The sequence below is a fragment of the Megalobrama amblycephala genome, linkage group LG1, assembly GCF_018812025.1.
Source record: "Megalobrama amblycephala isolate DHTTF-2021 linkage group LG1, ASM1881202v1, whole genome shotgun sequence".
Taxonomy (NCBI): domain Eukaryota; kingdom Metazoa; phylum Chordata; class Actinopteri; order Cypriniformes; family Xenocyprididae; genus Megalobrama; species Megalobrama amblycephala.
Window position 1 is genome coordinate 21,701,155 of NC_063044.1, and position 13,250 is coordinate 21,714,404.

Consider the following 13,250-nt stretch of genomic DNA (forward strand, 5'->3'; position numbering starts at 1 on the left):
GCTGGAAGCACAATCTGATAGGTAACGTTAGCATATTTTTGGATTTTGTCAGATTTTGCTAACGTTACCTACTGTTTCAATGGGAGGTAGCAAAATCTGTCAGGGTAGCACAAATTGTCAGAACACCGGCATTTCTCCCCTTGGGTTTTAGGTTTCAGGAAGGGAAAAAAATTCCACCACCCTGTCTAAACTTTTAGGATACCGGGTATCAGATTTACACAATCCCTACGCACAATGCTTCGGCATGTTTCCCTCGCTCGGAAGCTTGACAGACCTCCGCGCCTAGTTACAGTTGATAAACCACGATTGGCCTGTGGTGGTTTTCGGGTTTGGCTTAGCGATGGGTCAATTGCGTCATACCCGCGTTACCCTCGGTTTCCGGTTTTATTTTGTAGAAACCATGGAAGACGCTTTAATATATTTACTAGTGCTGGGTAACTATTAAATATTTTAATCGCGATAAATCGCAGCATGCGCAAAATTCAATATTGAAATCAAAAGTAGTGTATTGCGTAATTTTATTCTTTCAAAGTACTGCTGTATGAACAAAAGTGCAATAACATTTGGTTTGTCAAAACTTTAAACAAATAAAGTGCTTTTTTACAGCAGTTAAAAGTTAGTAGCAGTTAACATTTCTTGTAAATCTTAACTTAAACATTAATGTAATCAAATTAAATATAACATTAACGTATAAATAAAACATTAAAACATTAATGTTTTATTAAATAAAACATTAACGTTTTGTTTAGTTTGTAAAAAAATAATAATAATAATTATGTCGGAGCCTCGATCATAACATTATAACTGGCCCCTTCCTTGTAATGCCGTCGCCTTTATAGTCCACTCCTTTTCATACAATTCATGTATTTTTCTTGCGATGGTGCGTCTTGGCGGAGGCTCGTACGTGCAGTCATTCGTTGCGATCCTAATAACATTCTTCAGACTGACATCTTCCACAATACTAATCGGCCTGCTGTTTGTAGCTACCCACTTCGCAATGGCATTTGTTAGCTTGTCTTTCTTTTGTTTATCTATAGTTTTCCCACATGCTGCATCCAATGTAGTCTGCCGAAGCCTTCCTCCACTGTTTGTTTGGGTGGGTGATTTGCTGGCATCAACGGTGTGCATTGCATTTAAGTGATACTTCAGACTCGAAGTACTCCGATGATAAGACAATTCAGCTTTGCAGTGGTTACAAATAGCTTTAGTTCTATCAACTCCACCGTGTGGAAGAGGTTTAAAATAAAAATGTCCATTTAAGATTTCGGTACCTTTTTCCATCTTTCTGTCCGCACCAGATATTTTCTGTTTCGCGCTGTAGCTCTCTTAGGCACACAACAAATGCTTTCATTGGTTGAGACGCGTGATGACGCTCATCCCAAGCAGCCAGTAGCCTACTGATAAACATCCCACCCCTCCTGTGACCCATGGTTTGTGTTGTATTCGGTTGTATTATTACAGTATATCTATGTGTATTCAAACGCAGTGAGCAACGGACTTTCAAAATAAAAAGTACGTTAACGCGCGATAAACTAATTGTCGGCGTTAATTAATTAATGCGTTAACGCGATAAAAACGCGTTAACTTGCCCAGCCTAATTGCCTAATATTTACATGTTTTAATAGACAAGGGAACAACTGTTTTGATATATTCATAGACAGAAAACTAATTATTGTTATATAGCTCAACACGTTTAGTCATATTGTTTAATTCTAATTTTCTTGATTTTTTTGCGAGTACCATGCTTTACCATGCCTCAGAGAAAAACACTATTTTGTGAAGTAGCTAACATAGCATAATCAGATGCAGCTTTATTTTTAGTAACAGTAATGCAGCATTTTCTCCATCATACAATAGAGAATACGATTCTGACGTCACGCCGCGTTGAGTTCTGGGTAACTTCTTTGTTTATACGCCATCTTGACAGGATCGCGCAGCCTTTCTGTCATTGAATTTAGTTCAGTAATTTGTTTTCTGTCATGATTGTGAAAAATTTCACCATTGTGTGTCATTAATGCTGCATCGATAATGGTGATAGTAACTCTGATAATCGTTCTGAGAGAGAACTGGACAATGAGCAACGTTTTTTGCCTTTTCTACGTGTAAAAACAGCAAGGGAAGCAGGTGGAGGAGATGACGAGAAGACGCCGGATGGCAAATCTTTTAGTAATGGCACTGATTAAACCCACTGCATATCACTCAATAAAAGAATCACATTGCTGAGTGTTTTTTGAAATTTTTGGTTTAATAATTAACATTACCTTTTGCGAGTATGACTCTCACTCCGCTCGTGAATTAGTAGAACTTGAACGGGGACATTCAAATGCTTTTAAGAATGAAGAAACGCTTAATGCACCGAGACAAACACAAGATTCTGTACATATCTGTTAAAGCATACTGTGTGGAGAACGCGTTGCGTTCATATTCAGGGCTCGTCTGCACATCTTTTAATATAATGTCATCATAATACACTAAGCCAGCGTTTTTAAAAGGTGCCCTTGCAAGGACTCACTACTAAACTGTTGACAAGCTCCTAGGGTTTTGATTTTGTTTGTCATCTGTTGAAATAAATATAAAAATACAGTGTGTTCGTGTCCGTATGTCCGCTGACTGACCCATAATCTCTGATTCTCTGGGATCGTGGAAAGGAATACTTAGAATGACAACAGTTGTAGGCCTACTTGGTATGCTCGTTTAAGCATCATTTAAACGTTTCCAACAAATAAATGAATCGATTTTTCTCAGTGTGTTGAACACATACTTTTATTTGGATATTCATATGATGGCTGAAGCAGCAGCGAGCGTCCAGTGTGCGACGCGTTAAACAGATGACCATTGTAAACGAAATTCTACAAAACTTCAGTGAAAAAATAAAAAATAAATAAAATGATCATGCGATGCTATAAAATAGCTTCTGTTCCGTGCAAACGATACCCTTAAAAATGTGAATGTTCCACTTAATGGCAGAAACAAAACAAAAGGTAAGCAAGTATCTGTATTCATTTCAGTGCAAGTAGTAGGGGGCGATCCTGTCAAAATGGCGGCGCCGCCCTGGCATGCAACACGGCATGACGTTGGTTCGTATTCTCTATACGTTTTAAAATTAATTGCATGCCATTTATCAACACAAGCCACCTATCATTTAATATGATATTCTAAAATCGTTACTGCAGTGTGTAACAGTTTCTCACAGCAGCCACCAAGCGAATGCACAGAGTAACGTTATAACATCATTTTCAACACTCAAATGTATCTAATATAATCTATATAACAGAGCTGCGTTACCTCATACTCATGACCGGAAAAGATACTCATGATTTCTGCCCGAGTCCTATCCCAATTATTTTCCACCAGCTGTGAGGGGAAGACCACAAGTCCCAAGATTCCGTTCTTAAACTTGGCATCATCAAGCTACGCTTTTGTTTTGAATAGGCCTCTAGCGACCACTAGTGAACTGAAAATTTTACATATTGCATCTTTAAATGATTAAGTGCTAATTAAATGATGGCAGAGTGTTATTTTTATTTTTTTAAATGTAAAGTTCAGGCTTGGGTAAAGTGATGGAATAAGATGGATTATGTAACAGGAAGAACTGCAAATGATATGTAACATTTACAATTGATGTATAGTTTACACTTTAGATTAGGGGACGCTGAAAGCATTATAAATGAATTTACGTATACATATACAAATAATTTATAACAGGTAAGAAAGGTCTACAAATGATATGTAACACATTTATAAGTGATTAATAGTTTACACTTTAGATTAGGAGACGCAGAAAGCTTTGTAAATGAATTATTCATGCATTTACACATCTATAACAGGTGTTGAACACTTTGTAGTGTGTACTGCAGTGTAAGTGCTGACACTGACTGGTGAGGGTATTGACAGCTGTCTTCTCTGGTTAGTTAAAGTGTAACCAAAGTATCACTTTTGTCTAATTTCCTATTTGTTAAATGGTCATAGGTGCTCATTCCTCAGTGCTATAGTACAAAAATGCATTTCCCTGCAACGCGACCAGAGCTGAAGTTGTGATCTACCAACACGATGGAAAATATGTTCGCATGAGATCGCATTACAGCGGAAAATTCAAATGTCTCAAAAGTGCTGCTCATGACACTTTAAGAATAGTCTTAAGAATAGTCTTAAGCTTTGACTTAAGAATCAAAAATTCTTACAGAAGCTAAAAGCAACTTTTAGTAAAGTCTAAGACTGATTCTTTAGTGCTGACTTAAGTGTTGTGAACTACGCCTGCAAGGGTGAAGTCACAGCAGCACAATACCAATAATTTAATGTTATTACAAAAAAATAATAATTTAAGAAGACACTGAAACGTTTTAATATTTAAATTTATTTTTAAAAAAATAGCTTTGCATTGTGCAAAATAATTACGAATTATTATTGATGGTGTGGAATCTTTTTTATATTGATATGTCTTCTCATTTACAATTGGAGCATTGATGTGTCATAAGTTCCATTAATTTGTAGAGTGGCAGACGTTATTACATTTAAAGTTATAAAAGGTTTATTTAACATTAATTTATTTATTAAAACGAATTACATTTATTATTTATTAATTTATTTATTCAATTTATTTAGTGTATTTAAAGTTATCAAATTTCTCACTAGGTCAATTACAAAAAGAATTGATTGAGTTTGCATTGTTTTAGCAACTCCATTTCATCATATAACTTTAATACATTTATATATATGTTGGAAAGTGTGCGGTCTTCTCTCTGCTGCCATCTTAGGCATACCTCTCCAGCTCTTCAGCATAAATAAGGCTGTATTCACACCTGTCTTGTTTGGTTCGATTGAATCAAACTCAAGTTCATTCACCCACCCTTGCGAATCTTCTGGGCAGGTGTGAATACAGCAAACCGAGACCTAGCTAAAGAGGTGATCTCAGTCCGGTTCTCTGCTTGAGAATTTCTGTTCAATGTATGGAACAGAACAAGCAGAGACATTGTATGGAACAGACAAGTATTCACACTGGAAGCGTTTGTACAGCATCACAGCAGCGGCTCGACACTGCATGTTCAAACACGCATCTGGCCAATTCGCCAAATAAGCTAGCTCAACAAATTCCTCCACATACCTCTCCAGCGAACGACTGCCCTGCCGGAACCCAACGAGGTGATCCGAGGCTGTCGATGGCTTGAGAGGTACGGGAGACACAGGAACCTTGGCGGTGAAGAATAAACCCATCTTTGTTGTGGAATTTCCAGTGGTCTAGGTCTGTTCTTCTGTTACGTGCTGTGCTGGATAGATGAGGCAAGTATGGAAATCCACAATGATAAAGGCTTTATTAACAACCAAGGAGCAGATATGCAACATCAACAAATAAACCAATAACAAGAATGGACAGGGAGTGCTAGGAGTGAGTCCAACTTAAAGGGAGTGCTGACGAGAGACAACAGGTGCTGGGAATCCGGGGAGATGGTGGGAAGACTGATGAGGGAAGCACAGACAGGTGTGGAGAACAGGATGCTGGAACTGGAGTCCGGGAAGGCGTGAATGTAACACTAGTGAATGCACCCATTGGTTAACATGCACATGGGAAAAAAATAAGCGCCCCTCACGCTTGTGGTGTGAAACTGGCGTTCTGCTCTTGGCCTCTTTGTGTGCAGGTCATTCTTAAAGGAACAAGGTTCTTGCTTTTGCAAAAACTTAGTAATAAATCTTTGCTATGGAGTGTTCAAGTGAAATGTGTATTTAATTTTTGTGGTAATTTCATTTCTCTTTACAATCAATCTAGTAACAACAGTTCTCTTGCAGCAGTAGCATTGTGACCTCTCTTCCACTCATTCTCTCTCTCTCTCTTTATGTGATATTCTTTGGTGGTCTCATCATGTTTATATTTTCTCTTAAAAATCATTGTCCATTACTTTGCAGAACAGCCATGGTGATCTACACAGTAACGGCGCACACTGGGCAGAGGCTTTTGGCGGGCACCAGTAGCTGTATCTACATCCAACTGCATGGTACTGAGGCCAAGAGTGATGAACACTATCTAAAACAGGGGTATCAGGGGTTTTGGCAAGGATCGGTAAGTGCACCAAATTAAACTAACAGTAAGGAGTTTTGGTCCAAAAAACATCAGTCAGAATCTTTAGATGGAAGATATTTGAAAAAATAAAAGTTGTATGTAATGATAAATGATGCATTTTTTATGTACCTGAATTTATCTTTTATTTAACCTGAATTTCTTTTTTATTTATCTTAACATGTCTTTGCAGGAGCAAGCATTTGATATACACTGTAAAGAGTCCCTGGGAGAGCTCATATCTGTCAACCTCTACTCCAAGCCGTTTATGGGTCTTCTTTACGACCAGTGGTTCTGCGATAAGATCTTGGTCAACACGCCCGAAGGTGACAAGATTTTGTTTCCATGCTACAGCTGGCTTGAGTGTCACGAGAGGCTCGCTTTAAGACCTGCTAAAGGTAGGCACTCACGTTTCAGGCCAACACATGTTTCAAGACGTGATATAAGTGTCTTGTAATATTATTATGGTCAACTAAATCAAAGGCAGAACTGAGGTCTAACAGAACCAGAGCCATAGACTGCCCAGAGTCAGTAATCAGCATGATATCATTCAGAATTTGTAAAAGAGCTGACTCAGTACTGTGAAAGGATTTAAAACCAGATTGAAATTTTTCAGAGATGGAATTAATATTCAAGTAAGACCATAGTTGATTTAGAACCCCTTTCTCTAAAATTTTAGAAAAGAAAAGACAAGTTTGAAATAGGACGAAAGTTAGCCGGTAATGTAGGGTCCAAGCTAGGTTTTTTAAGATAAGGCTGCTCCGTGGCAAGTTTAAAGTCACCAGGTACAGTGCCAGTGTAAAGACATTTGTTAATAATAGACAATAAGTCAGGGCCAACAGTCTCAATAATTTGTCAGAGGAAACGTACAGGAATTACATCCTGGGGGCACGTAGTACGTTTCAGGGTAGATTTAATCTCAATCAGGAATATCAGGCAATTTTTATGATGACAGAAGCAACAAAGATGTAACTTGGGAAATCTTATTATTAAAATGTCTTGCAAAATCTTCACAAAGAGAAACCGATGTCTCGGGAAACAAATTAACATTTGGGTGAAGAACAGATTCAATAGTGGAAAAAAGGATATTTGGTTTATGGCTATTTTTTTAAATTAACTCAGAGAGATTGCAGCCTTAGCAGCTTGCTGATAGGCAGAAAGAGAGTCCCTTAAAATTTCATGTAAAACTTGCAGTTTGTCTTTTTTCCATTTACGTTCAGCCCTTCGACATGTCTGTATGAGAGAACGAGTAAAGTCATTTTGCAAAGGTATTGAATTGTGCTTATGTTTTTTCACCTTTAGTGGTGCAATGGGATTTAAAATGTTAGAACAGGTAGCATTGAACAGACTTGGATGTTCATCAGCATCCAAGTGACATGTAGAGGAATTCATATACTGATTAGCACTTTGATGTACATACATGGAGGAAAATTTGTCACTTGAATGGCCAGTGATGATACGAGTCCAGCGTGGAAGTGGAGAATGTTTTTGAGTATTCCCATCCAAAGGCATAGAGAACAATATAGGCATATGATCAGACAAGCCTGCAATATTGATATTAATGTCCAACACTGATAAAAACCATGGGACAAAATCAAGTCCAGACACCCACTGCACAAGTTCAAAAGTGTAAAGTAGATTAAGAAAGTCTTTTGAAAGTGGCTTAGAGTCACAGCAGACATGAATGTCAAAATCCCCTAAAATCAAGATTCTATCATGATTGGTGACAGTTTCCCCCATAAATTCAGTGAATTCATTAAGAAAATCCTTGTGTACATGAGGTGGCTGATATATAATTGCAAAAACTACTGGGTTGTCCAAAGAACGCAGAAACTGAACTTCAAAAGTACTACGAGTTCCAGTTGATAAACAACGGCTGAGGGCTTAGGTGTCACCCATGGTCACACCTAAGCCCTCAGCCGTGGTCTCCACACTTGTGCAACCAACATGTGAAAGATCAACTGACCATTATATGGATCTAGCATCAGCTGAGATTCTCCTCCTCTCCCAGGGGTATCTGTCTCTAGAGGCCCACACGCAGAGGTATTTGGAATTGGTTCCTTTCATGCGTTATGATGACACCAGCCTCTGTGTGTTTTTCCTGGAAGCTCCCCCGAGGCCATTCTCCGGGCAGGCGTGCTCCGGTCTCTGAGTTGAGACCTGTCTGGCGAATGGCCTCGGGGGAGCTTCCAGGACTATGTTGAGTGGGTGCTGGTCCACAGTGGATCCCCCTTTACTATCATAGAGAGTGAGGAGGAAACCAGTGTGCCAGCCACAGCTACCTATCCCGTGAGAGAATTTCCTGAGCCTGTTCCCGTGAGAGAATTTTCCTGAGCCTCTCCCAATAGGAGAATTTCCTAAGCCTGTTCCCATGAGAGAATTTTCTGAATCCGTTCCTGTGAGAGTTTCCTGAATCCGTTCCAGTGAGAGAAATCCCAGAGCCTGTTCCAGCTCTTGAGTCAGCACCAGAGAATGAAGCGCTGACCATTATGGCCACAGCCATGTTTTGTGTGTGGGCTGCACACACGTGGGCTCCAGCCCCTGACTATAGTCCAATGAAGGCTCCAGCCCTTGACTATCATCCAGTGAAAGCCCCAGCCCCTGACTGACGTCCAGTGCAGGTTCCAGTCCCTGTCCAGGGTCCAAAGAGGGCTGCAGTCACCATCCAGAGTCCAGAGAGGGCTCCAGTCCCTATCCAGAGAGTAAACCAGCCACCAGTACACAAGAAAATTTTGGGAGGGTGCCATATGTCCCTCGCTATAGTGGACAGGCCAAGGGTCCAGTCCACGGAGGCTGCCCAGCCATGGCCCCCTTAACTGCCTCCACCTCCAAGGCCCCCTGATTGGCCAGCACCGTCATGGCCCCCTGAACTGTCAGTACTGCCCCGGCCTCCTCAGCTTCCGGCACCGTCTTCGGCTCCTGTACTGTCGGCGCCACCTTGGTGGCTGCCTGTTCACCTGAAGCCATTTCAGTCTGTTCTTTGTCAGTTCTCCATTGCATTTATATGATTGTGCTGTTCTGTGTTTTGAGTTCTTTGTTAATAAAACCTGTAAAATGCTGCAAATATTTACGATCTCTGCTGCAACTATTGTGTGACACACCTCCAATCAGTATGGCTGAATTAACAGATAAACTAGAAATCTGTGAAAAAAAAGTAAATGAAAAAATTAAGCCTTATTTTTAAGGGATCCCAGTAAAATTATCTTGCATACTCCTAATTTGTATTTTGAGTAGTTTCATTAATTCTTCTATTTTCAGAGGTGAGAGTATCAACTGGTTTGGTAAGTGTTGCGACTGTAGTCTGTGACGATTTATTTTGTATTTGAAGTTGTTCAATTTGATCATATGCAAAATTCAAGCAATTTAATGTCTAGTATCTGCAAGTGCACAGACTCAAGCAGATTCAAATTCTTAGTGATAGATTGTAAGACACTAACCTCCACATCCGTGGTCAACAAATCTTCTGTAACTGTAGCAGAGTCTTTCTTTTTCTGCTTGGCCAGGTTAGTGTCTTCATTTAGAGAAGTGGTAGATGAAGCGCTTAAAGTAAGAGTCAATGAAATTTTCCAATCTGTCAATATTATCCACTTTAATTTTCTCATTTAAATGCAAACAGAAGGAAAAAAGGAGAAAAAAAGAAAATTCCTTGTGTTTTGTAATTGTTTTTTTTTTCTTTTTTCAAACGCCGCATGCAGCCAGTTCTAGTCTTGCCTCTATTGTTTGAGTTGCTGTTATTGCATCATCTGTCACCTCCGCATTGAAAACTCCACTCTGGTCAACAATTTTTTAAAAGAAAATATCTCCCTTTGCAGTGAACTTTGAGCATCGTAACTTTGCAGACGTTGTTTTTTATGTTCTTACAGTAACATTTACACACTAACTAAAGTAAAATTAAATTAAATTTCTTTTTTATGTATCTAAGAAGAGTGTAACTTATCTATAGGCTAATGCAACCATTAGCCATTTTAGACAAAGCACATTTTTAATCAAATTAAAGTGTCTATGATAAAAAATAAAAAAAAATCACATGAATGACGTCATCATTATCAAGAAATGATATATACAAAATCCTTTATTTTTTTCTAAAATGTTTGCAAACATTAACAAATCATTTTATTTGTGAATTAATGTTTCCATTTCAGCTTCACTTGTGTTCCAGGAAATCAACCCAATAGCCCATAAACAAAGGATAAGGCAGCGAGAAGAGCAACAGAAGTTATTTAGGTTTGTGGGCAGCACACCAATACAAGTTGTGTGTGACAGTGTCTGCATTAAATTAAAATTAATTCAGTGAAATGAAATAAATTTCAGTGAAATACAGCTGAATATTCTATTCCCAGGTGGCGCGTGTATGCTGAGGGCACACCCCAAGTTATCGATTATGACACTGCTCTCACTCTGCCAGCTGAAGTCCGATTCTCTTTTACAAAGGAAACAGAGTTTTACTCCAGTGCTGGAGCGCAGTAAGTGACCACGTCATTTTTTTTAACCCTCCTATAGTGTTCATCTATTTGTTACACACTGATCAGTGTTCCTGGGTCTGTTGGACCCAAAATATTGGGTTTTTAGAACAACGCAAAAGAATTTAGAGAAACAACTGAACAGGTGTCAACTCTATTGCAATCTTAATTCCAAGCAAAATGGCTGATAGGCCTGTTCATGATTAATCTTCGCCATATAGGCTTCCTCTTCCAGATCACAATTATCAGTAGCAGTAACGTTAAGGCTCCTATCATTGTGGCAGAAAATGAGGGAGTAGACCAGTGGTGTAGTCCTAAAAAAATAAGTGGTGTACTATTACCCAGAACCCCCCCCCCCAAAAAAACCCTCAAAAAAATCCAACAGTAAATGTGTTTTATGTTGTTGTTCTCTAGTAACATGTTTCATTACGAAAAAAAAAATAATACAGTGCATTCTAAAATTGGTTGACATTTCTCATGCTTTACAATTTGACTATTATTTAAACATGCTGCTTTGGAATTATATTCACTGTGAAAAGTGATATATACCTGAAATTAAAGTTTCACTTTATTCAAAAGGATGTTAAAAAGCCAATTATTCAAAATTTAATTTATTAACATTATAAAAATGTGGTCACAAACAAACAAAAACAGTAGTCAGGCTGAATGAAAATTTAAACCACTCTCTGTCAGTAGGTGGCGCTTGTGGAACAGCAGAAACAGAGCTGTTTCCCCAGTAACCTCTATAAACTCAGTTTTATATTATTTACGCACATGTAAGCTTATAAGTCTTCTTCATTGTGTCATAACAAGTCAAACTGTATCATTTTCCATTATCATAGCATTTGTTATGAAAAATATAAATCTAGTAAAAATATATTCCCTTAATAGATTATAAATTCTACAAGTAAGCCAAATTTACCATAATTACTACAATAAAACTATATAAATTCTAGTAAGGGTGGGTCATGAATAGTTTAAAAAGCTTTCTAATAAATGTTGGCGCAAGATGATGTTTCTCCTCTTTTCAGTCTTTTGTTCATTTTGTTCATCAGTGTAGATCACGTCCCTTGTCAAAACATCCTAAAGGATTCCAATAAGAAATCTATATAGGATTCCTATAAGAATTTCTATCATATTTTGGAACCATTCCTATAGGATTCCGTTAGGAACTATCTTATAGGATATTTATGTCTTGTCCTAAAAGATTCCTAATGGATTCCTATAGGATTTTGTGAGAATTAGTGATGTGTCGTTCTTGAACAATTCGTTCATTTTGAACGAATCTTTATTGTGACTCGGGAAGAACGAGTCGTCTCGGGGGGTGATTCGTTCAGTCGCGCATGCGCAGTATTCTATAGGTTCTGTACTGCTAGTAGTAGTTCACCTTTTTCAGTCAATGCATTCTGAGCCGGAAAGAGAATTGATTAGTTCTTTTCATTAGTCTTTCGGGTTTTTGAGTCGTTCCTTAATCACGTGACAGACCCATACGCTAAACCAATGCAGTCAATACAGTCAGGCTGTGTGACCCAAGCACATTATATTTCTTAGTAAATAACTTTAACTGTCCAGTTTTATTTCAGTTTGGGTTACAACTGTTAAAGCTGAAGTTATCATAACCTTAATGTTTTAAACTAACATTAATAATTCAAATTCAAAATGTTATTTGCTTTTAATTTATGTCATTATGTCCTTTTTGAGCAATCTTCTTATATTAGACCAATATGTCAAGTCTGCCTAGGAAAAGCAATTATTATAACAGCAAACTCAAAATTGGAGTAAAAATGAATAAACTAGGCTATAAATACTTTGTATTGTAGGCTTGGATTATTACATTATTTTTTATTACATTATTATATAGCCTAGTGTTTATGTACAGATAGACAGTCAAAAAGATAAATTAATCAATATTTTATTTATAACAGGGCTTTATTTATTTATAAAATAACACACCACAGATCCTCAAGAAACAGTAACAAAAACAGTGACAGAAATGTCAGAAATAGCGTATGGGTCTGTCACGTGATTAAGGAACGACTCAAAACCCGAAAGACTCATGAAATGAACTAATCAATTCTCTTTCCGGCTCAGAATGCATTGATTTAGTGTATGGGTCTGTCACGTGATTAAGGAACAACTCAAAACCCGAAAGACTTGTCAGACAAGATGTGAGGTGAGCTTAATCAGCTATCATAAACTGAAAACCCAGGTAAAGAATGAATTAATCATTTCTGAATCTTATAGAATTGCAGTTTTGTATTGTTTGTAGTGTGATCAACGTTTGCATAAGTAGTAGATGTGTTGGGGAAGTAACACGTAACATTTTAATTACATTTTGCTAAAATGAACGAAATGAACTAAATGACTCGAAAAAAGATTCATTCATTTTGCTGAACGAGACTCAAAAGTCAGAGTTGGTAAAATGATCTGAACTTCCCATCACTAGTGAGAATTGTCTTATAAGACAATAAATAAATATCCTGTAGGATAATTTCTACAGGATTTTAATGGGATCCAATTGGGTCCCTATTCAGGACTATATTTGAATTTGTATTTATTTATTTAATTTTAATCTTAAAGAATCTTTAGAGAATTCTAAAGTTGCACTTTTCCACTGTATCCTTAACTAACCAATGGTAGTTTTTAATTGTGTTTTACAGTTTACTTAAACGCCTCAATGTAGACACTTATCATTGTTCAATACATGTTGCATAATCTGCAATCACATTATAAATGTCAGA

The 13,250-nt window shown here is 37.7% G+C and overlaps 2 protein-coding genes across 3 annotated transcripts in view; one reads left to right on the forward strand and one right to left on the reverse strand.

Moving 5' to 3' along the window:
* The window catches only part of LOC125244061 (stonustoxin subunit alpha-like), a 1,172,099-nt gene that overhangs the window by 861,950 nt on the left and 296,899 nt on the right, over positions 1 to 13,250 (reverse strand). The gene's annotated exons all lie outside the window — the stretch shown is intronic.
* The window catches only part of LOC125244160 (hydroperoxide isomerase ALOXE3-like), a 43,927-nt gene that overhangs the window by 3,134 nt on the left and 27,543 nt on the right, over positions 1 to 13,250 (forward strand). The window contains exons 2-5 of the mRNA XM_048154181.1: positions 5,899 to 6,052; positions 6,243 to 6,447; positions 10,192 to 10,273; positions 10,390 to 10,512. Coding sequence (XP_048010138.1) covers positions 5,906 to 6,052; positions 6,243 to 6,447; positions 10,192 to 10,273; positions 10,390 to 10,512 — 557 coding nt within the window. The 5' untranslated portion in view covers positions 5,899 to 5,905. The remainder of the gene's footprint in view (positions 1 to 5,898; positions 6,053 to 6,242; positions 6,448 to 10,191; positions 10,274 to 10,389; positions 10,513 to 13,250) is intronic.